Genomic DNA, 25,335 nt, shown 5'->3' with positions numbered 1-25,335 from the left:
AAGTTCAGCACAAGTGACGCTGCGTTCAGATATGCTAGGAAGGATATCCACAGTAATAGGATTAGTACAGAAACAACATGTCTTCTTTGTGTCTAAAATCCTGAGGCTAATTTGTCTGGGTTCCACCCCTCCAAAAACTTTTGTAGCAAATTACTTTTGTCGGGAACACTTAATGATGCTTCACTGCTAAAATGCTCACAAGAAATACCTAACACCTGCTGAGAAAATTATCTCTAAAGGTTATCGCAGTAAGGCTTGGATATAAAATGTCAAAGGACAACTTCATCTCTTTCCCCTCTTCGCCCCCCACCCCCAGCTACAGTCGGGAAGGAGCTGGCAGAGATAGCAATCAAAGTTTTAAGTACGGGGCATTACCAGGCGTTAGCGATGTTATAACCTCTCACTTTGTGTGAGGCTTTTGCAGATGTGAGACAGAAAGCTGGGAGAGCTTTTCCAAACCCATCAAACAGGTGGGAAGAGGCTGTTTCGTTCCAGCCTCTGTCTGCTCCCAAGCGTGCCCTGGGATACATTTTGTTTGAACTAACGAGTCATGCAAGGGTAGAAAATGGAAGGCGGCAAAAATTAATAAAACTTCCCACCTCCTCCCAAAATCCAACATATTCAACACTTAGTCTTCCTGGTATCTAATAGGCCTTCTGCTCCCAGGCCGCCAAATCAGAACGCTGCAGAGCAGCTGTAAGATTCGTGTTCAGATAGGGCTTTTTCATTACACTTTTATTTGGAATAGATGTAACACACCTAAACATAAAAAATATTTATCTGATACTGCAAGTATTTGTGAATACACCTGTTCATGTAGGTTTTCCCACTGAACTGGGAGCCTTAGGCATGTGATCAAAGTTACTCACGGGAAAGTCTTTGCAGGATCAGGTCTACTCCATATTCCAGCCCTCTTCAAAGCCGCAGAGTGGATGGTCCCTCCATACTTCTAAGATCACGTTCATTCTCCATATTATGTTCTGCTTGCTGGTTATTAACATATGCATCTGTAATCTATCTGTAGGATAGGAAAGAGGCAACAAACGTTATAATCAAGCTGATCCCAGGGTCTGTGCTTGGTTTCTCTTCTGATCATCGCAGATTTGCATCAAGCCAGCGGTCCAAAGAGAAGTATAGTCTGCGCTTCCCAGTGGTCTCGCTGATCTGTGCAAGCTCTCTCTGGACGCGGAGTATGCTCTTGGTACTTCCCACTAATCACCTTTGCACAGTGGAAAAATCCTTTCAGGCAGTTGGTTTTTCTGCCACCTCTTTCGCTGTGAACCCTAGCTAGGGCTCAAAACAAACCGTGTATCCATGTAGTGAGAACAGGTTAAAATGGAAAAGCCCAGGAAACCGGTTCAGAGCAACTATGTGGCTAATGCAAGGGCTTTTTTTATGGCAGTAGGTATTTTTCCACTGGCAAATGCAGTGCCTGGTGTGAGACACACAGCAGTCATGGTCAGAAATGCATCCTTTTTAACATCCTGTTTCTTAGTGTTTCTCAGATTGATGAGTCCAGTTTGGCTTTTTTGTTATTTAAGTTTTATTTATTTAGACTGTCTCATGCAGCCTCTTTCCATGGTTGGTGAACTGCCACTAGTGTCCAATTACCAAAGGTTCGAGCATATTCAGTGGGTAGATGTTAGGGTTAATGCTCGCTGCTCTTGCTGTTGTGTGTGCTGAGCTAAGCATTGGCGGAGTAAAATGCCTATTGTATATAGCGATATCAGACAGCAACAGCAGAACCATGCTAAGGTAATTTTGCCCAACACAATCTCTTTATGTCAGTGTGGTATTTCCTATCTCAGTTTTTCTATGACAAGACTTCTTTTTTTCCTATGTGATATTTTCATAATCAGGTTTAATGGCTTGAAGTGATACAGGCATTTTGCACCTATAATAAAGGACTTCTGAATGACATTCTTTACAAAAACCAAAAGCTGTGCAAACTGTTCAGCTAATGTGTGATGTGTGCCATGTAGTAAGCATGTTCCTCTTCATTATAATTTTATATAAGTGATTCCATGATCAGCAACAAACACATGGAAATACCTGAGGAGTAAAGAGGGACTGTTTTTGTTCTTTAAGCTTGGATAACATTGACTTCTTTAGCAAAACTACAGAAAGGATCAAAATTTTTTTCATCTTCTCCAGTGCCATGGTTTGGCTAGCTCTCTTCTTACTCATACGCCTTCTCAGTTTTCAGGTGAATACAATTTTAGCTGCTCTCTTATGGCAAGCTTTCTTCCGTTTGATGCTGTGTTGTACAGGTACAGATTTCTGACAGCTGCAAAACATGCCTCAAATGATACATGGAGTGTTGGTGGTACGTCAAGCAAAACCACTGAAAATCCCCAGTGTTCATGAAACTGTATACAAGGAGACCCCTGATGTCATAACCCCCCTGGGTTCATAAAAGATAGCTTTGCAGGCCTGCAAGGATAGCCTCCCTGTGGTTTTGGAGGTCTCAAAAAATAATCTCTGCTATTATTTTTATAACAAGCAAAGTTTGCCTCTCTTTCCAAGTTTATGAGCTTGACAACATAAACGGATATAACACTTCACCACTGGGATTGATATCTTGTCACAGTCTTTTCTTAAATAGTAATTTCCCCTGAAGATATTCTTGTCCCTTTTGGCGGTCTCCTGCGTTTCTCTTTTTGCAATATGTGAAAACATTGGCTCCAGCTGGTCTCTTTTCTGGAAAGGCCTTAACACAGCTGGTGACTATAAGGGGAAACGTCATCTGATGGCCACAGAAGAGCTTGATGGCTGTTGCCAGCTTTGTGATCTGTTGGGGTTTCTGCTGCTGGTCTGTGGAGAGAGGCTGCTTGCTCTTGTGAACTCTGCGTCTGCCTAGTGGACGTATCCCTAGAGCAGGAACATGGGTGTCTGCTGCCTTGTCCCAGCTGTGACAAACATCTTCTTTGCAGCCTCAGTAAGTTGCTTAATTCCTCTATTTTTTTTTCCTCCATGTGTAAAACACGGATGAGGATAAGTCCTCAATGTTGTGTTCATCAGTCAACTAAATGGGCTGCAGAAGAAATTTGCTAAGGAAGGCCGCTTATGACTGCAGACTTTCTGAAAGCATTGAGTGAGGGAAACTTAGTGGTAAATGCTCTTTTCTCTGAGAGATGATCATAGTGAGTGCTTTTATGGTAGTTTCTGACTTGGCATATTATTTTACTTTTCTGGATTAACTTAAAAAATGAAATGCCTTTTTTCTAATTAGACTGGTTATGTTATCAGATATATTTATGATTACAGAAGCACAGAACCATGAGCTGCAGCTGGCTGTCCTGTACCTCTCAAATGACTCTACCACAAAGGAAGGTCCTAATTTTATTCTCATGTTGTAAGCTTTTAATAACCGTTCCTCTACTGTTAATATTTGTCAGTGAAGGAAACTGGCTAGATAGAGAGTCAATAGCTGTACCCACAGAGCAATTATATGTGGTCACTTGAAGCAGAAGGGCTAGTTTTTGGAGTCACAAAAGGGTTTATGTTCTGCAGATATCCCTCGAATTTGTGCAGAAAGGCACTGTGAATGCTGTCCTCTGAAAGTGGGGGTGTTAGGGGCGGGTTCTTGTGCACCAAATGAACTAGAGCCAGACTCTCAATAGCTCACCCATAACTTTCAGGTGGTCATTACCCTCCCTTGTTGTTAATCTGCATGTGTTTGGGCCCACTGACTTGGAGGGAGAGGACTTGCATGCAAATGTGCTTGCTGAGTAGCCAGATGTTCTAATGCAGCTTGCAGCATGCGTTGGCACTGCAAGCAACTCATGTCTCAATATTTTCTGCAAGAGTAACTGAGATAATCAAGCCTTAAAAGCAAACAGAGGGAGGAAAAAAAAATCAAAACAAACTTTAAAATGCTAGCCAGGGCTATTCCCAACGTCAGTGAGCAGTATTTATATGAGGTGAGAGTCCTGTGATGGCAGAAGTCATAGGTGGAAAAACTTCACACAAAAAAAGCATATGCACAGCAGGCCTCTAAAACAGCAGTGCTAGAAGACAATTTTGAAAGGTCAGAATTATTATAGGACATTAATTAGCAATCAGATAATGCTCAAATTCCCTTAGCAAATTTAGGCACTGTGTAAAGCCACATGCTGTAGAGGGTGCAGCCACCTGAAAGGAATTTGGACACTTTAACACAAAATGTGCCTTGCTCAGAATAGAGCTAGAAGAGCATAACAGGAAAACAATGCGACTTCCCAAAAATAATTGGGAGGTGGTAGTGAGAGTAAATAAGTTTTTGCCGAACAAAGTTATTGGTGAACCAGATAAGAGCAAATAAACTAGGAGTCAGGTTTTCTGTAAGCTGAGAAAAGAGAAGGTAGATAATACTGTCTTTTAACAACGGGTACTTGAGATCTTAGCAAAAGGTAGGTGTGTCTTCCCAAAGAGAGAGCATTACAGAACAGATTGAATATACCTATCAATTCCTAATCACAGACATGTCAAAAAACATCCAAAGTCTTTCTGCTGGCATCAGTGAGGTCTTGATTTGGCCCTTAGAGAGCTCAGGTAGGTTACGTGGGTTTCAGGCACCGTAGATGACGTGTATTTTTAGGAGAAGAGAAAGAAATTAAAACTGAAAGAACAGAATTTGGCTTCCATTTCTAGCACTTTCAGCTTGCAGAAGGGCACAATGCAGGGTTGGTGTCTGAATATCTGTGCTGTATTCAGCCTACATGTATAAATATATGGGCTTTATATATGTAAGACTTTCCTTAGTGGTAGTTGTCAAGAAATACTTTTAGTGTTGGAATATTGTCTTGAGCTGTATTTTAGAGGTGAATTTGAAAACTATAGCTAATTTGTGTTCCCAACTATGAGAAGAAAATGCTAGTTAATGTGTAACCCTTTATCTTAGTATTCACTATATGAAAAGAGTTGGAAAGAGGACACATCTTCTAAAACATGGAACACAAAGTCCAAAGTTAACCATGTTGAATATTTTCCATTATGAAGTTCCACTGAATTGGCTCAACAGCCTGAGATAAAAGCCTGAGATAAAATATTTTATTTTATTATTATTATTTTTTTAATGAGGACATGTAGATTGAGGTGAGAACTCTCCAAAGATTATCCACCAAGTGCCAGCTTCTAATGAATTCCATTTGTTTTCTTGATTAAGTCTGCTATTACCCCTGTTTAGTCTTGTCACGAGCCCATTAGTTGGAATTTTCATATCATGGTTTAGAAGAGAAATTAGCTTAGAAGAGCAGCACTCATCAGTCAGTTTTCAGCATATTTAATATAGTTTACAATTTATGAATTCAGGAACCTTTAGCCTCATATATATGTGTATATATATATATATATGTGTGTGTGTGTGTACATGTAATGAGTAACTGTTCTTTGTGGTGAAATACACAGGCCAGTAAGGGTTGCAATCAAATAAGAGTTTGCAGTGATAACATTGTGTATCACTAATGTATTTACAGCTACAAGGTTTCTTCAGCAAACTGGCATCTGATGGGCTATGTCAGGTCTATGATTTGTGAGACAGAAGCTTCTTCAGTAACAAATGACTCTCAAGAGGTTGACCTCTGATTTTCAAAAGATAGGCACCCAGGAGGCTTATCAAACCTAGTGGTTACAAAGTACTCAAGAGCTTTGGAGGTGCTTAAAATGTATGTGATAGGTACAGTGTAAAACTTATGCAGATGTAGCCAGGTTTTCAAATTCTTGACTTGAAAATGTTGTGAGAAAAACTCTTTGGAACGTGTAAATACCTCCATCTTTTTCAGATTCTCCAAATGAAAAGAGCAGGGTAGGATGAAATGTATTTTTTAAATGACATTTTGCAAATTTCAAGATATATCAATTCAGTCTGTCCTGGAAGTGAAGTTTTGGAGAGTGGAATTTGCAGAGTTGCCACAGAAGTCTCTCCTCAGTGACGAGTGACTCATGGGGTGATGCCCTGGCATTATTCTGGAATGGGAGACATGACTGTGCTGCATACTGATATAACTCCAAGAAGCGAACACTGAAAATATTTGGACATTATAGCATGGTTACTCAGTACTACCCATTCAGTGCCCCCTTTCTCTCTTTTTCTTTTTTTTCTTTAGGCCCTTCTGAGTGGCTAGGCTGGCCTGCTGGCATTTCTTTTTTCCTTCTTCTTCTTCCCTTTTGTACCTTTTTTCCTGTAGCTCCTGAAGGAGTGGGATCCTGATCACCCTCCTCTATTCATTTAGAGCTCCCACACCATTTTGTATGTGATGAACAGTGAGAAATGTTCTGTAATCAAAGTGAGAACAACTCCAATCATATCACCGTTCCACAGGAGCTCCCAAAGATGCCTTGAAGAATTTGCTGCATTTCTGGGCCCACAGGGTGATATGGAGAACACCAGTTGGTAATCACAGCTTTTTAAGCTGTCTGAAAGGAAAATCCTTCCCATATCCTTTCCAGCATTGGATGGAAATGCAAGGACCCATTTTATAATTAACAAAGCCTAAAAATTCAGCTTTCTCCTTAATTTCTTGGATGGATGGAAAATTAACATCGTTATAAAAACTGGTAAATGACCACGATTACCTCTCCAAAGCCTTCTGTCTCAAGAGTAATTCAGATTGTGTAAAAGGAACATATCCCTCATAAAACACAGCTTTTCCAAAACTCTGTAGTTTCCATGCACAATATTCTCTCTAACTGCAAGACCCTTTTCTTTTCTTTCCGTAAATGCATTATAACGCTTTCACTCTGTTCTGTTTTGCGTACTCGACACCTTGAATCTCTAACAAGGTTAGGGGTGACTAACAATTTGAATCTACTTTTAAATACAGCTGAAAAGCCTATTATAGCTGCAACCTTGAACTTTGATTGTATAAAGACAGCTACTTTCTTAGCACTCAGGCAAGTGACAGAGTTTTTTGCTTGTAAGTCTATCTGGACTTTCTGGCTATGTTGGCAACAATTTATTCTGCTTCTAGACTTTAAAAAAAGAAATGCAAAAGTTTACCCACATAACATCTATTCAAGTTTGTAATGATGAATGTTGTTAACATTTTGAGTTGGAAAAGTTAATCTGGCTAATTATGTGTTATTCTTCCTGCTATTTTGCTAGACTACACAAGAGGCTGCTGAAATTCAGCATTTGTTTTCAGATATATGTTTATGTTTTTTAAGGAAATGATTATAAAGAGCCAGAGAACACTTTTTAATGAAGTCGATCCCAGCTTTTTCAACATTGGCACAAACTAAGGAAATAAGAGGAAACTCAAAAGATCCGTGAAAGGTAAACAAGGAGTCATTCTTTGTTTTTTGGTTTGTAGTGGGTAACTGAAAACTCTGGAAGTAGTTTCATGGTCTCATGGTGTCATACCTTTCTGGCATCTCTGATCAAAAAACATAATCACAAAAACACATCAGTGTAGCTGGCATTAACAGCTATGGTCTCAGTGCCCTGTCCAGAGGAAGGGTGGCTCCCCCGTGGCAGTATTCATTGGCTTGATGGGAAGGATCAAGAGGTCTTGTTTTAGAGGTGCAAGAGTGTTCTTCACACCCAAGAAGTTTATGTTAAACTTTCCAGCCAAGGTAACTCTGGCAAAGGTGCCAACGTGATTATGGAGGTAGAAATGAGGCCGCTGCCAATTCTGTGCTGATCACAAAGAGATCTCAACCGCTGGTAGCAACTAGGGATCACTTCAGCCCCAGAGTAGTTGTGTAAAAGACCAAGTGAGCTATTTTCTTGTTGTTGTTGTTGGTTTTTTTTGTTTTGTTTTTACCAGCCCCTAGTCATGTCATCTCAGGCCTGTTAAGCATAGATATAAAAGTTTTGCCTTGAAAATAGCTGATTGAGCACTTCACCTACTGGTTAGATGAGAATATATTTTTTAAACTCATTCGTTTTCATTGAATCAGGGATGATTGGGCAGTAGCTCTGTCTTTACTAGTCCTGTTGCTCACAGAGAACTAAGAGGGGGAAAAAGGCACAGCCCCGTAATGCTTCTAGCGCTCCCCGGAATGTCACTTGGGCTTGCTGGGCATAAAGGGACCTTCCGAGTCATTGACCCCTCCGTGGGAGCACGTTTACTCTCTCTTTGTTGAAATTTTAAAAGAAATTTGCAGGCTTTACTGTCTGATACCATCCATCATTTTTGGCCAAGATATCCTAGTTCTGTCTTATTAGAACAGATAGAATAGGACTTGGTAAAAGAAATTCGGATTCAGAGCTATATTGAAAGTTTGTGGTCTCTAGGCAGAAATATGAGATCTCTGTATTTCCTCCTCATTCAGAAAATGAGACACAAATTTTAAAAACGAGACACATCTTGGAAGATTATGTAGTGTATTATTATCTAATTTGATAATTCAGCTAATGAAATGCAGCTAAATGAATATAGCGCATGATATTAATTAGCAGTAAGATGTATGTCCTCTTTATGATACTTATCAACAATATTGGTGAAGAGATGCCAGCAGGAGTACTGTGGTGTTAGCACTGGGAATGCTGTGTAATGTCGCATGCACCGATCCTGAACAGTATTGACTTACGCTCACTCCTACATCAGCTCAGCCCCTTCCTCTTACTCAAGGCCTTCCCATCTGGAAAAGAGATTCATTTCTGGGAGGAATGTAACGAGACAGTCCTCATGGTACAGGCTTTTGACTGATTAAACAGTTATATGCCAAGTCCCTTTATGGTGGCGCAGAAGGAAGAAAAATTAATAAGTAAATTACCGCTAATATACTACATTAAATAATATAAAGGGTGGCTTTTCAGCTATGCTAGTAAGCCACTAGAAACTCTCAAAAATTCAAAGAAACCTTTTAATTCCTTAAATGTTTTTTTCTTTTCAACTGTATTGAGCAATTATGCCTCTTCAGAGGTGGTTAATTTTTGTGAGCAGAATATTAATAATTTATAAGTGTATTAAAGGTATTGATCATGCAAGGGGTAGAAAAATTATGCTTGAATTCCATCCATAATCCATTAAAAAAGGAAGCAATTTGCTTCAGTTTACTATTAAAATATGAGGCTAGCGGATCATAGTTTAAAACATATGTAACGTTGCTTTCCTACTTAAAATGCAGTCATCTGTCATTGATCCGGTGGTAACTTGGAAAGACTTGTTGAGCCTAAGCTGCGGGCATTTAAAAGAGAAGACTCTCGTTCCCGCCGCCGGCTGGTCCCGCAGCGCCGCCTGCCCCGGGTGCCGGAGCACAGGCGGCCCACCTGCCCGCTCCCCGCCGCGCCGCTTCGCCCTGGGCAGCCCGCGGGGCCCCGGCTCAGAGCCGTGGCAGTGGGGCCTGGGTTCGTTCATCTGTGCCCCCATCCCTGGGCTCCTGACACCAGGTCTGGGCTCTGGGTGAATTCTCCTGGTGAAGTGGTGGGGACGCCTGCCGTGGGCCTGGAGCTCTAGCTTGTCTCTTGGTTTTCGCCTGCCCTGGCTATTTTATCATGTTTTAGCTAGGCCCTGGCCCACAGAAAGCGTATATACTTCCAAGGTGAGTATTGCAGCAGAGTCCGTAAGGCTTGTATGGCTCCAGGAGTCTACCTGCATATGACTTTTTTGCAGTGTCAGGGCCTTAATGCTTTCTTGACTCCGAATTGCTCCCCCACTTTATCATGGTTGCGTGAGTAAGGGCTTAACCCTCAGGCCCAGGCTAGCTGGATATCTGTGACAGGAAGGGATTCTGGCTCTGGAACAGGTACTGGGCAATTCATATTTTTCTGAATGCTGAAGGAAGACTGATATAAATCAGAGGAAATAAATGATTGGTGAATAATTTTATTAATCAGATTCCTTCTGGACAACCAATCTCATTATTTGTTTATCAGGCAGGCTTCTACTAAATCTATTCACAATTAAAAAAAAAAAAAATTACCAAGTGAATAGTATTGAACTGATCCTTAATTAGGGCAGCTGAGATGTCTTGTATAATTAACTGGGCTTTGTTCATAGTTATTTCCTGATAGTTGGAATTGTTTTGCACAAGTAATGGAGCAATAGTAATGGTAACGCTAAGAAATCTTGGATTGTCATAGTAAAAGAATGGCCAGGTTCACTGTGCTTAAGTTGTGCAAGACCTACTCGTTCCCCCCGATAGCAGAGAGTAATCGCGTCAGTTCAGCTTGACCATGCGGCAGATTTTGCAGAATCAGGTCTATCAGTGCAGAAGTAAGTATGCATCCAAATCTTTAAAACATGGCTCTTCTAATTTGTGCTTTGTGGCGATCGGTGGGAGACCATTTCTCAGCCAGCCACGTGTGAGTCCCAGCACATTAGTAATCTAACTAGGACATTAAGGAATATTTTCTTTATTACAGACCAAAAGCTTATAAGCCTACACATGGCTGTACTGGGTCTTGTTCCCTCAGCAGTGAAATAAGCTTTTGCTTATAAACAGCGGGAGGGAAAGGATAGCAGTCCAGCACAGCTCGCCAAGCGTCGTGCTTGGAGGGCTGCTGCCCCTTGGCAGCCTCGTGGGGGAGGCAGTTTTGCAGAAGGTGCGTGCCCCGTGCCATGGTCACACTGGGACGGCAGCCAGTCTCACAGCCAGTCTCACGACAGGGTGATGTAACGCCACTGTCCCCGTCTCCAGGAGATGCGACAGCGTCCCGTGTAGAGTTATGGCAGGGATCACACATTAGTTAGTAGCTGTTAAACCTGCCCTGTTTTCTTAAGCTAAGTGAGACCTCCTTGATATTTATGATTCCTTGAGAGAAGCTGGGAAAGATGTGGAGAGTAATGCTGGACACGAGACGGGGTTTTTGTTTGCTGATTATCGCTACTGCCTTCTCCCTCCCTTCTGCTGTGGGTTCGGGAGCACCTCCGGGAAGCCAGAGGAGAGCTGGACATGAGGGCCCTTGTCCCATGCCGTGCCCAGGCCTGCGCGTGGAGGCTGCAGCAGGCTCTACCGTGTCGCAGGCATTTGCTAGAGCATTGGTCCTGACTTCACGAGAACGAGTATCTGCTCTGATCTGGGAAGAGAGCAGCAGTGTTACACCTCGAGGTTGTTTGGGATTCATTATGAAGCTGTGTGAAAGAGCATGTGGGTTAAACAGGTTCACTGCTAATTAATACCTTTACTTCTAACGAAGTAGCTCCTTGCTCCTGGGGTTAGGCAGGAATGTGAGAAGAAAAACAAGCAGGGAGCTATCTGCAAGCTCTTTCAGGACCAATGCAGAAAATGAGTATGTAGAAAGTTTAGGAAATAGAGCACCAGTCCTGCTCCCAAGCAGGGAAACGGGTGTTTCCTCAACTCCGCTGGTACAGCACCAAGGCAAGGCAGTTTAGGCTGAACTTGTACGATTAAAGTCAGAATTTGTTTCTATCACTTTAAAGTTCTAAAAAACTATGTTTTTTTTTTAAATATAATTTTCTTTTTCTGTGAGATGTGTTTAATGTGAGTAGTCATCCCCTGAGAGATCCTGGACTGTACTACATTACATTCAGGCTAGAAGGCACAGAATGAAAGCTATGAGAATTATTCAGCTGCCTCTGCTCTCTGCCTGGCAAAGGCTCTTTTAATCTGCTCATTTATAAGGAATCTGGTGAATTTGGCTCGCTGCTCTCTGATCACTCGCTTGCCAAGAGTGGAGCCAAAGTCCATAAGCGGTACAGATTTTTTAAAGTGCCAGGAAGATGTAAGCAACGTGACTCTTCTCTTCAAATTTTAAGTGTAAAAATGAAGGTGCTCTGGGCACCCTGCTAATCATTCCTGTCTCCATCCTGTTCATGAATCAACTGACCCGTTAGCTATGACTGTTTTGTTATTAACAAATGTCTAATTATTTTTTCGCTGTTGAATTGCTTGCAGCTCTCTTTAAAGTTTAGTCAGTAAGAAGATTAAAACATAAATGCCATTAAATATGCTTTAAATATCAGACCCATTGAAATATTTCCAGGTTCTATATCCTCTTAAAAAATAATCCCCATCCAAAACAGAGAGGAAATGTCATCTCTATGAGTGTCTTCTGAGTTTAAGATTGGATTATACAAGGAATTATGCAGAGTAGCTTTGGAAATCTGATAATTAAAAAACTTTGGACTCTTATTTATGACATTTTAAACGTCTGTAACATTTGGGAAAGTTTTCAGTGCGGTACCTGTGCTGTTAACCTCACATGTAAAACTTTCCTGAATAACTTCATGTGAATTGAAGGTCATATAACCTGAATTCAGATTCAGCCAAGCTGGATTTGCTGGGATTTTAAGGCGGTACCTGGATCTGCATGAGGCTGAAGTGGCGCTGCAGGTAGATGAGGTGGTTGCTGTCGGCCACCTCTGGCGGGGATGCTCTCTCACACCATAGAGGGCACGGTGAGATTAGTCGCAGGAGGCTTGTGATAGCAGTTACAAATTCCCTCCTGAGTTTGGGTCTTCCTGTATGGGATGGGACACTATTCCCAAATAGAAAATCTCGACATTTCAGTGTCAATTTCTTAGCAAGTAGAGTGATTCTTGGGAGTCCCTCTGAAAAGGGCCACATAAAGTCCCATTAGAGCCATTCCAATTTGCCAGTTAAAATGCAGTAGCAAAATGCTTGCAGAGAGTTAGGACAGAGCTTCTCTGCTGCCCCAGCTCCGTAGCTTGTGATGCAGCATGGGACACCAAAGCATCAGTAGGATGTCTGGGACAATCCTGAACACTTTACCAACCGGCCTGCCATCACTGTGGGAAATGAAGGCTTCCTCACATCAGTCTGACTTGCCCAGGAGTGGGGCTCATTTCCAAGAAGAGCAGAAAGGATTTATCTCCAAGGCTATTGGATATTCTGATTGCTTCAAACGAGCTAAGCCTTTTGCATCATGTGAGCATAGCATAGGCTTTGGCTAAATGTCACGTAACCCTGGGAGGGAGAGCGAAAGATTGTGCATGACTCTGGAACTTGGGTTTGGGTTTGCTATCTAGTTCTTCCTAGCCGCCTGGGTGGAGCAGGTGTACATGGGACTGCTGGAAGAGACTATGTGATATCTCAATTGCCACAGTGAACTCCACAGTCGGACTGGAGTTGCATTTTGCTTGTTGCTGCATGACTACCTGTGTCTTTTCAATAGGCAGCAGCTGAACTGGAAGACATGTCCGCTTATGTAGAAATGGTCCTGATAAATATTGACCAGGGAATTTGTCATAAATATGCAATGAATCTATGAGCTGGTGGGAAATGTTAAAGCAAACATGTTTAGGACAGAAGCTTTCAAAATAGGCCAGGAGAATTCTCATTCCAGCAAGAGGTGACACGCGTCTATTCTTTCTTCAGCTGGATAAGCAACAGCAGGAATGTTTCCTACTAAACAGCCTCATTAGCATAAGAATAACTACAGGGTAAATTTTCAAGCTCATTCCAAGTGAATTCAAGGGGAGGGGGGAAATATTCTTTTAATATGCGCAACTCATGCAAACAATGATATGAAACTAATTCATTTCATCATATTATCACCATATCATATTAACTTAAAAGAAATAATAATGCAACATGGAAATGTTTGCATATTAGAGAGAACTCTCATTGTACCCTATTAGCACCATATCGTATTAGTATTGCATTAGACTATTATGCTCCAGTGCTAAAATGATGAAATCCCACTGTGAAAACTGATATTGAATTCTTGTAATGTTTCAGAACCATTTTTAGCACTGCATATAAATAATTCATGGGAGCAGATCTAATGAATTGATGAAAACCCCCCATCCCTTGACATTGTGAGGGTATTTATGAATGTAAAGTCATGAACAGGACTTTTTTTTTTTAATGGAGATGGGCTGGGACTGAAATATCTGGCTTATCAGCAGACCCAGCTTGCCCGTGTCACACAGAGCATTGGGTCGGGTGGCCATGTTTCTCTCTTAACGTGGCAAAGGCAACATCTAAAAAACGGCCTGTCCCGTTGTCAGCTGGTGCAGGGCTGACTTTTCTGCGTGTGCTGGCGCAGGGAGCCCCTCCAAGGTCCTGAGGTGCCCGAGACTGTGCCGGACACAAGTTTGCTGGAATATTGCCAGTCTGGTCTGCCCATGTCGGTTTTCTGAGTTGTAAAGATCTGACATAATTTCTCGTTAACAAATTATCATTAGGCTATCTAACTTGCACTTTTATGGAAATAATTGTAAGCATTTGGATGCTATGATGTGATGGTAACAGTGGTTATTAGTGAAGGCTGCACTGAGCTTTGTTTTATATGGATGGATTACGGGTAAACTATGTCCCAGTGACTGCTTAGGAAACCAGAGTCCTGTAGCCAAGCAAAGGGCCGTATGATGAACTAGCGGTAATTAACTCATCCTCTCAGGGCCCTGAGTGCTGCCTGCTTGCAAGGAGCAGCAAAATCGTGGGGCTTTTGCCCATCTCCGTGCCCAGGAAAAGAGGCAGCGGCTGTGGTGCAGCATGGAGCAGACAACCTGCTTGCTGTTGCCTGAATGTCCTTTCACTGACTTGCAGGCTGTTTTATAGCTTTGTTCCTGTCTTAACTGCTCTCTGGTCTCCCTTGCTCTCCGAAATGATGCCCGGACAGTGACGTACCGTGCACTCTGCCTCCAGGCTGAGGGAGGTGACCTCTCCGAGCCCACCGATGCCCTGCCTGGAAAGCTTACTGCTCTCCTCAGGTTTGTCCCTTCTTCAGTAGTCTGGACTGTGCCTGCACCAAGGAGGAACGGGAAGTAAGTGGGGAGCAGGGGGGAATGGTTCGGCATTTCCAATGCAACAGGCAGTGGTATGGGGGAAGTTTCTCTAAAGGTCAGCGGAAGTCATGCCCTCTAAGTACTTTCTCCTAGTCTGGAGATTTCAAGGGAAAAAATTCGGCACTAAGCTGTGGGATATTTTTGGTTTTGCAAGATATGAGGTCAGGGCATCATGACCTTGTTTTGAGCAGGGAAGGAGTTGACGTATGAGATCCCAGGGACAGCATTATGCAGAGGAGTAGGTGAAGAAACATGAAATTTAGGGCATACTGTGACTCTTTACAGACATCTCATGCACACAGCTATTTCCTTTAGTCAGGGTTGAGGAACGGCTCTGTTCAAGAGAAGTTTGACAGTCCAGTAGGAGGACAGCGTTTGTTTTCTCTCTGCTCATTTCACATATGCAACTTTGTCTTCCCATCCTTTCCTCCAGAAAATACTGCTGTAATTGTTGCAGAGATGCTGAAAGAGCTCTATTTAGTTCCCACTAAATTGTCCAAAACTTAGAAAATTAACAGTTTGGAGTTTATCCTAGCCAGTTCAGCTACCTCTGTTTTTCACTGGTAATACTAAAATACATGCACATTGCTACAGAAAATAATTTTAGTTCTTCCCATAGTCAGGCTATACAGTGCCATAAATAACACGTTAGAGGGGATTATTTTTTGTAGTGTATTTTTCAGTTACCTTAAATTGAATACTAATCTTCACATTTATTTGTAATCTATGTATAGGAGAGATTTCCTCCGTGAACTGCGGAGTTTCAGACACGTTTGAGTGTTCACCTAATCTATACTAAAAGTTTAACGTCGTCCTGTGACCCACAATAGTAGCACGTGCCAACTCTCTTCCACCAAATAAAAGCATCTGCATATTTCACTGGGATATTTTTATTTATATTGATGGGAAATGGACCCTAAGTTGACTAACTGAGCAGTCAGTAAACTATTTATGTGCTGTACTGCCAACATATTATTTTAAACAGATTACAGCAGCTTGCTGTAGTTGACTGAATTTGTTAATGTGGGTCAGTGTGGCCTATTTTTTCCCCTGTAGAAGCTCTTCTCCAATTATAACCGTGAATCACTTTAGGTGAGTCTAACAATTCATGAATAGTTAGAGGGCTATAAATATCAAACATTTAGAAAATACATCTTAACCTCCAAACATTTACTGCTGAAATTAGCACTGAATATCGGGCAGGTGCCGCAGGCTGCAGACAGTGGGACGTGGGGGCGGCGGCGCTGGTGGCTCCTGGGCTCGGGCTGCCGCCTGCTCCCGCAGGACCCGGCTCGGCCGTCCCGCAGCAGGAACCGCGCGCCCCCCGGCCGGCTTCGAGCCCGCGCAGCCCCCGGCCCGCCTGTCCGGTGGCGTCCGCCACGCGTCAGAAAGACGAGCTCCCCGTCGGAGTGAGGCAAAATTCCCGGCTTGTAAGGAAATTTGTCTCCTGTGAGCTGTTTACCAATCAACAGGTATAGTGTATCCTAATTTTAAGAAAAGCCGTTTGCATTATTAACTGATAATGTAATTACCATGTGCTTTATTAAAAATCTGGTCGTTTCAGAGAGATATTTAATAGGAATTATTATCGCAGATTGGACTGTTTCAGTGCTGGAATTATTTTTGACATTTATGAACAGCTCTTCCAATGGCATTTTGGATCTCCAGCAGAGATTGGTATTCAAGCAGCATACTGCTATCTGTGCACAAATGTTCCTGTCTGTTTGACGCTCTGAAAATGTACTTTAATCACGAATTTGGAGCTTGGGGTTTGGCCTTGCTCACCAGGGAATGAACAGGGGTGGTGTGATTCTGCTTTGGCTCTTCCTTGAATTTGGCTACCGCAGACATGGAAATGGCTGCAGCATAAGGCAGCGGCTCCGAAACGTGGTGGGTTGTTTCCACCTCTCCGTGGCTCCGCGCCGGCTGCCGTCTCTCGCAGCCGAGCGCTGCAGAGCTCCTGCCTGCCGCCGCGGGCTCTGGTCCCGCTGCAGCGAAGGACGCGCGCGGCACGTTGCAGCAGGCCAGCAGGGACGGCTCGGGGGCCGGTGGTGGAGCCGCCCAGGCTACGTCTCCCGTCTTCCCAAACCGCCCGAGCCTCCGCGCACCGTGCCGCGGTGCAGCTGCGTGCCGACAGGAACCGTGTCGTCCCGCCCTAGGAAAACGCGTCGGGTGCGCGCCATACTTCCTTCATCGCGCTGGGGATCAGCGGGAGAGCAGACAGCGGCCCGTATCCTGGCCTGCTTTGCTTCGCTGCTTCCCTGGACTTCAGGCGAACCTGTTTTCTTCTTTTACCGCTCACCTTTCTTCGTTACCTCCCCCTCTCCCAATTCCCCAGTCTTTGTTTCCCTGCTCGGTCGCGTTTCTGAGCCTAATGGCCTTAAACTGACTCCCAGCAGTACTGGGTTTCGGAGCGGTGAGGGGAAGAGTTTCTGTGGCCATCAGAGCGTGCGCCCGCGCAGGCAGCGTGTCGGCAGGAGGCAGACAGCTGCGCTCCCCGAAAGCCCCGCGGAGTTTCTGGCGCGTCTCGCGGGCGATTCAGCTCCGGGTCCCGCTTCTGAGCGCTGCTCCGAACGGCGCGCGCCCAGCTGCGGGCTGGGGCCTGAACCTGGGCGGCCGGGGCAGGCCCAGGGCCGAGCTGCCGGGGGCGCGAGCAGCCCGGCGGCACGAGTCCGCCCAGGAAGTGCGGTCGGACGACCGGCAGCACGGGCTTCGCCGCGTGGCAGCGGGGAGGGGGCGACTCGCCACGCCGCCAGCCGCGGGGGGACGGACGTGGCACCTCTGAGGGAACGGCCAGGGGGCCGCTAAAATTTAAGTAATGACGCAGAGGACTCAGGCTTTGGGGAACAAGTGTTGAGAGGGTCCAGACATCTGAGCAGTTCCTCACAGCCTTGGTTTGGATGAGAAAAAGCCATCAGCGTCATCTATTCTTTGTGTTGTTATGAGTGCACATCTGACGAAATACTAAAACGAGCCAGCCCACGCCGCTCCTGGAAAGGTTTTGCTGCCTGAAAGAAGCGTTGGGTGCTCCTGTCCTGCACAGAAAAGCAAAATTTATTGGAAAGCGACTGTCTTTAGCAGCTCTAATATTTGAGAGGAACATCAGGACTGGTGCTGTGACGAGGGGTAAGCATAGGTTTGTGAACCGTTGGTGAACGGAGAGATCGTCCTGGCGATCGATCGGTGAGGAAAGCGGTGTCGGAGCTAGCGGACGGCAGGGCTCGGGTGGAGGAGAGGCTTCACCAGACGCACCGTGGAACGGGAGCGTACGAGAGCAACTGCAAGTCCAAGACCCAGCGTATGTAACGGTGGCCTTAGTAATACCTCTCCAGCTACGCTGCCGTGCGGGGGCTGAATTTCCTGGCGCTGCGGAAAGCGTCTGATATTTAGAAAAAAAAAAAAGAGCCATTGGCAATCACAGCCTGATCAGCTTTTGCTGAGCCCGCGGGGAGAGCTTGGGCTGGCTCAGGAGTGGGCTTAACCTGCTCCTGGGCTCAGCACGGCCGTGCCCAGGGCAGCAGAGCCGCGGAGGAGTCCTGGGGGCAGGAGACGCTCCACTCCTTCCCCGGCGCGAGCCTCTGCCAGGCAATGCGGCAAAGCCCAGCCCCAACGTGCCAACGGATTTAATGCGGGTGTCAGGCAGCTGTAACAGGTTCCTGCGTGGAGAAAACATCCTGCGTTTGGCAGGATAACAGCTGAACTGTTCAAAGTCCGGTTACAATCCAGTCTTGTTAATTTGTGCCCATAACTCGGGGTTCGGCGAGGACGACACAACTTTAGCGAGTGTAGCGCAGTAAGAGGACGACACAACTTTAGCAAGTGTAGCACATGTGTTAAGAAGCATGGCTAATGCATTGCAGAATTCATTATCACCTCACTAACTTCTTCACGCTCCCGAAAGGGATGAATGCTCGTAATTCATTTATTTTGGCAAGGTTTGTTTCTTAAACATCTTTGTTATAGCTGATAAGTTTGTGCTGTCGTGTATTTTGTTTGAGAAAAAAAGTAATGCATTATAATTAAGGAGTCTTCATGAGAGCCCCTTCTTATTAAGTCTTTGCCTTTTTTTTGGTACAAACTGTAACATGCATAGATTGGCTTCACTTCATTATAGTCACAAAAGTAGCTGACTTAGCCAGTGCTTGGCAAGTCCTTTCTGCAAAATAGCAATACCAGTGACTCTATTTGTCATCCTGTTGGGGAAGTGTTGCTTTTCTTGAAAGCAAACAAACAAACAAAATAATAACTCTCATTTGGCATAATGTGTTTAGAAAAGAATTAAAAAGGAATTTTTCAAATCCTGATATCTTTGGTACTCTGAAAATGCAATACAGGGAAGAGGTTTGACTGAATGTTTATTACTATTCTTAAAATCTTATCAGTTTGTTCAGTGCTAACATACTGTATTTCATTGAATAAGAAAATAGTTTGGGGGGAAATAGATCAGATTTGCAGGTCAGAGGTTCTGCAAAAATGGGATTTGAACCCAAGTGCAGCAACCTTGAAGCAACGCTGGCCTTGCTCGAATGCCAGATGTGAATTTGGGCTAATTATCATCAGCCCGACTCTCTCTGATTCGGACAGCAATCCCGGCAAAGGGTGATTCATGGCATGACTCTTCATCCTCATACCTGGGCTGCCCCACTCTGTGCACCGGCGTTGTTTTTCTTGCCAGTAACGTGGTGGTTACAGATACCTGTAGGTGGCTGTGTACCACTTGTAAATCTATAATTAATTATCATAGGTTAAACAGACTGAGGAAATAACCAGAGTCTTTTTGAGGAAATGTAATTGTCAATATAGCAAGACCTATGAATTATGGATTCAGCAATGATTGCTATTACAGAGATGGCGTTAGACGAGTATCATTTTGTCAATTAACCTTCTACAATTCATAGTTTATTATAGCCTAGAATAATCCATTTTTAAAGACTTTTTTTTTTTTTAAACACGACTCTTGCTGCTTTAAACACTTACTACCTGCTCTTTAGCCTTTGAACACAGATGGTTATACTAGCTTAGCATAATGTATAACCCTAGGTCACAAAGCTAAAGCAAACCCTTCTAATTTATGGAGGATTTCATTTTAGCTGAATATTTTGAAGATGGCAGAATTTCCTAACTTTCTGATGGCACATCAGCCTGACCCAGGATACAAATGTATCTCTGTTCCTGGGTCCAACCACTTTAGCCTACTATAATTTAAGCTTTAATTTCATAACCCGCAGTGCCCTGGCTACTAAGCAAAAGAAAAGAAGCATTTTTAGTCAAGACTGTGTAATAGAGAATTCTTCTGCTATAGCTGATAAAATGACAATGACAAAGTAATTATCATAAAAATTATTCTTTCCTAAAAATACTTTGCTTTAAAAAAATTATCTGCTGTAGGAAAAGGAACAGACAGAAGTTCTGATGAAAAGCACTTGGAAAAAAGTGATACACTTCCTTTGCTATACAAATAAAATTATTTTTATGCTCGAAATAGTGTTGCTGTAGCAGCAATGGTGGAAAGGTAGAAGAGAGGCAAGGTTTGCAGGGAGAGCTAATATTTTTTATTAGACCAATTGATATAGTTGAAAAACCAGAAGCCCTTTCTGCCTGCGTGCCTGAAAACTTATCCATTTTTTTCCCAATTGTATCAGCTGGCCTAATAAAAGATATTCTCTCTGCCTGCAAACGTTGGTTATTTTTGTCTACAGCAGCTTCTATACATATGTTTTGTCCACTAAAAGGACAAAGAATTCTGCTGTTGCTAAAACTGGTATAACTTGGTAAAAACTGACCCTGAAACACTAAAAATTTAAAATGCTTCATTAAAATGCTGAGAGCTTGGGATTGTTTTTGTGTTTTAAAGGGAATAACTGCAACTTATGAAGGAACTACACACATACGGAAAAATGTGGCCAACTCTTCCCTTCAGCAGCTTTGAAGCAGCAGTAATCTAACAAAGCACCTTGCTCTTGCTGTGCTGACAATGAGTCCGGCGTACAGAAAGAAATTAAACAAAAAAAAAGACATTTTAATTTCAAGGTTCACTGGAAAAAACATGAAAAAAAAAATCAATGTTTGCCAAAGAGAAAGACAAACTCTGAAGGGAAATGAAAAAAAAAAATGTATTTACGAGGCTCAAAGGGAACTTTATAAATAATGGCATGTTAAAAGAGGAGAGAAAATATTTGTCCATCTCAGCTCTGACTATGCAGCTAATACTCCTGGCATATCCATTGCAATAAAATGACCTTAAGAACCATCCAATTGCATTGTTAACGGTTCCAGAATTTGCTAGGAACAGAGAGGAAAAAAATTCAAAAGCAAACCCACCCAAAGTCCCAAGCAAAGCCGCCGGGCTGTGTGAGCGGCCTGCGGCTGGAGACGGCCGGCTCCGCAGCCCTGCGCACCCCAAGGCATAGCGTGGCGATGCTTTAAATACGGAGAGGTTAATTAGCTCCCGGTCTGTGTCCTTCTACTTTGTGAGACGGAGCGTTTTCCTCAGGAGTTGAGAGCCCCGATTTTACAGCTGGCAGTAGAAAACGGGCAGGGTAAAGACGTTGCTCTCCAGGACGCGAGCTAGCTACCGCCTTGCAGCGCTCCCAGCCCTGATAGCGGTCGCCCCCGGCCGGCCGGCCCGCACCTCGCGCCCGCTGCCGCCGCTCCCCGCGGAGCGGCCGCGCACCGCACCGCACCGCACCGCTCCCGGCCCCGGCCCCGCTGCAGAGCCGCCGGGAGAGGCGCGTTTTCTTCCCGCGCGTGCTTTCCTGCCGCGGAGGGCTTGCCAGCGGATGAAGGCATATGACTGTAAAGCTGATTAACTGGTGCTCATTAACGCTAGCTATTGATGCCTTTATTTAGAGCTGGGCTCTGCTGCCCCACCCAGAGTGGAAGTAGCCACACGTGGAGTTAAACGCCTCTAGCTAAAACTAGACCCCTCTTCTGCAACAACACCGCCTGGGGAGACAAGCCCGTATTCATCCTGGCTCGTTTCCAAAGCCCCCCGCATGGGTATGGGAGGACTTTTCCAGCCCCGGCTCTGCTTGGTGCTGCAGCCGAGAAAGCAAAAGCCCGCGGGTGCGGAGGAGCAGCCCGCGCGGGTCGCTTGCTGTTCTTGCGCTCTCCGTGCGGGGGCGCGAGCGGCGCCGGCGCGGCGCGGTGCGGTGCGGTGCGGTGCGGTGCGGTGCGGAGCTGCCCCGGCGAGCTGGGCAGGCGGCAGCAGGCACGGATTTCTTTCTTGTTCCTCGTCATTTTTCTCTCGTCCTCCATTCGATCACTAAGTTGTTAACCGCAACGGAGAGAAAAGATAAAAATACAACACTTCAGTAATAAGCGGAGAATGTCTCTTAATGCAGGGCTTTTTACTATATGTTGATAATAATGCAATGTTTTTCTTGGACAGGTAAAAAAATCATGGTCACTGGGAGAAGACTGACTGGTAGCCTTTTGGGACAGATTTTCTGTTACGCTGTTCTGGCTCCGACTATGCAGCTACTGTAAGTGAAGCCTGTAGAGAGAGCTAAAGCTTCACCTATCCATAAGGCACATGCACACGCTCCACTATCACTCTGTTTTAACCTAACAACAACTGGTAGCTCTGAATGACTTTGGTATTTAATGTTTTATCTAAATTAAAACCCTAATTCCCTTCAGTGTTTTTATTGAGTCCCATTGAAAGGGGAGAGATGGGGAAAGGGGGAGGTGGGGGAGAGAGAGGCAAGGGAACGGGGAGAGAACAATGCCCGAGCGCTTTGTTGTGCAGGCTCCCCTCGGTTCGGAGGGGAGGTGTGCAAGGGTCAGGCATGGCGCTCTGGTTTCTTCGGTGCCATCTGGAGCTTCCAGTGTCTGAACAATGCCTGTAATCACAGAATAAGCATGCACACAAAACAAGTCTGGCAAATTAACTACAAATATTTTTAATTAGATTCCACAGACATGTGGTCTTCTCCTGCAAACCTTTTCTTGGGCGAGTGATCCAGGGACAAACACGATGTTGGGGTGGGGGGGGGGATGTGGCACGGACACCTCGGGTAGCACATTCGCTGCTGGGTGCAGCTAGGGCTCCCGGCCACCACCCCCTCGCCTTTGCCTCCTGCAGCTCTCTTCTGAGGTCAGACTCCTCTGCCATTAAATTGATTTTCCACAAGCACTAGTGTTCAGGATCAGACCCATTTTCCCTGCCATGCTCGTAATGCCTTTCTTCCTATTAGTTTTCTGATACGCAGCTATCAGAGCTTTCTGTAAGGATGTTTAGGTTTTATATATACTTTGTCAGACATCTCAAACACTTTATAAACTTTATCCATTTAATTCTCCTACACTGTGCACTGTGCTGTAGTAGCATTATCTTCACTTTACAGATAAGGAGATTTACATTCACACAAAGCCAGATTGGAATTGGGGTAAGAGCTGGGATCAGAACTCCAGATTTGATGATAACCGGCTGTGTGCTTAAAGCGATAGATTGCACTGCTCTATCTCTTTCCAGCACGGCATTCCAGGTCACTTTGCGGATTCCCTTCTTACAGGCTCCTCTTTGTTTTGGATTGCATTAAAGCTCATTGAATGTGTGGGGTTGTATGGGGCCTTAAATAAAGGCTACCCTTTATTTAAGATAAAAGAACAGGTAAGCTTCTTTATGAAACAAAAGCGGCCTCCAAACTGCAGTGCGGGCAAGTATTGCCTCCCAAAACATATAAAACCATTCAGAAATGTGAATTAGGGGTTTTGCTAGTTACCTTATGCACAGTTATATGAGCGTGTGTACATGTGAGAGAAAGAGAAAAGAAGAAAAACCACTGAAGCAAAACAGCTGAGGAAAGGAAAGTGCTGTCCCCCAAACATCCCCATGACTGTGGCCATGAGGAAAGTGACAGGGAGATGGTTTTTTTTACCTAACGGCTGAGCAGTGGTAAAAGATTGTGATAAAGACCCCATCTCTAGTGTTTGAGTAGGGAAGCAGGAATGCATCAAAGAATGACAATACTTCATTTTATCTTCCAAACTAAACCCTGCTTTTTTGGGTTTACCTTCTTATTTTTGTTTATTTATTTATTTGGCTTAATTTTATGTGTCAGAAGGGATCACAGTATTTAATTTAGAGCCACTAAGTGGGACTGCTTGAGCAACATCAAAAATGTTTACAAATTGTGGGTTCATCAAAGCATGTCAACTACGTGCTAGCCTCAGCCCTACAGAACATGCACTGATGCTCTTGGGTTTGGAAATGATGTTGGTGCTGCTTGGCTGGTTTGCGTCTTACTCCAGGAAGGTTTTAAAGAGCCTGGCTCCTGAGATAGACAGAAATGTAATGATTTAAGTGAGGCACTATCTTGTCAGCTGAGGAGCTGATTCAAGGCCTGTAAATCTGATCAAATGCACTGAATATGGTTAAAGCTGGATTCACAACTCTGGGAGGGGGAATCAACTCTTACTGGACAAGAGGATTTGATATCCAATAATTAGGCTAAATGAAGCTGTTACACAGAAGGTGGCAAAGAGCCATGTTTTGCTGGCATGCTATAACATCACATAATGCACGAATGTGATGTATACAGTAAGCGCTAGTTTCTCCTTCCAACATTTTTATTGCAGCCCTAACCACTGACACTTCATTCTCTGCCAATTCCTCTGCTCCTTGCTCCCCTGCTGGCAAAAAAATAGCAGGACACCTAAAACTGTAGGCCTTGGCAGGATCATGTGAATATGCTGAACACATACATGCTGATTAATTCATTTCCTTAGCAACTGAAAAGTCTCAGATTATTCTCCCATGTTTATTGGCCCTTTCAGAGCTAATGTGAGCAGTAGAGATCAACCACAGGGAAAATACAGCATCCGTTAACAGCTTGCACCTGCAAGGAGCAAAAAAATTCCTTCGATCCCAAAAGATTACCTGTTCCACAAAGTCAGGTAAAATGGTCTTTGAAACATCAGCCTAATAGCTGTACCTGTACAAAATGAGTACAAAATGCCACCCAGTTAAATTTGCCATTGTACCAGCAGTGGCAATGCACAACAGGTCTGCCTTCACTTTGTGGGGATATAGATGGTTGTACAGCGTGCAAGGGAGTAGGGAATCTTGCTTGGGAGAAAGCATGCAGATGGAGCCCTTGATGGCACAACATTAAGTTGGTTTCTTCTCCTAAAGCCACCCACTGATGCTTGCCATTAATGTTCTGCACTCCTTCCAGATCCAAGTCCCCCACATACTGCAAAAGCAGAATCAAATGTCAGCGCTGAATACCACAGTGAGAGTCTAAAAGAAACTCCTCATGGCTCTGTAGGGAAAGACATGTCCAGGGAGTTACTGTAAGCGGTATGTCTGGCTGCCTATGTGTGTGTGCTTTAACTTTAATGGTACCCATATAAATCTAATACCTTTACATATTTTGCTTACAGCTATGTATCCAAAAGAGGAAGCGTGTTGCATACAGAAGGCTGTCGTGTTTTTGGGCTCACAGCTCTCTTGTTCTCACAGCAGAAAGCTGCTGCTTGCAGTTAGCGCCCTTGGACGCTGGAGAAGGCTCTCCGTTGCCAGGAAGCCCTGTAACAGTGCCCTCCGTTTCTTCCCTTCTTTCCCTCATGCCTCTTAGGCTTGCAGCTTGGGTCACATCCGAAGAGTACGTGTTTGGCCCCATTCTCCTACATCTGTTTTACTATTTTCTATTTGCCAGCTATACTTCAATAACGCACAGCCACCCCC

General features: G+C 44.2%; 1 protein-coding gene across 1 annotated transcript in view; it reads left to right on the top strand.

Moving 5' to 3' along the window:
• LOC104151260 (uncharacterized) overlaps positions 1-22,281 on the top strand; it is a 313,421-nt gene extending 291,140 nt beyond the window's left edge. The window contains exons 12-13 of the mRNA XM_068952381.1: positions 7,147-7,255; positions 22,033-22,281. Coding sequence (XP_068808482.1) covers positions 7,147-7,221 — 75 coding nt within the window. The 3' untranslated portion in view covers positions 7,222-7,255; positions 22,033-22,281. The remainder of the gene's footprint in view (positions 1-7,146; positions 7,256-22,032) is intronic.
• Positions 22,282-25,335: the final 3,054 nt, after the last annotated feature.

This window comes from Struthio camelus, chromosome 8 (genome assembly GCF_040807025.1).
Source record: "Struthio camelus isolate bStrCam1 chromosome 8, bStrCam1.hap1, whole genome shotgun sequence".
In the NCBI taxonomy this organism is placed as follows: domain Eukaryota; kingdom Metazoa; phylum Chordata; class Aves; order Struthioniformes; family Struthionidae; genus Struthio; species Struthio camelus.
Note: the sequence above shows the minus strand (reverse complement) of the source record. Positions and strands in the feature narration are given on the sequence as shown.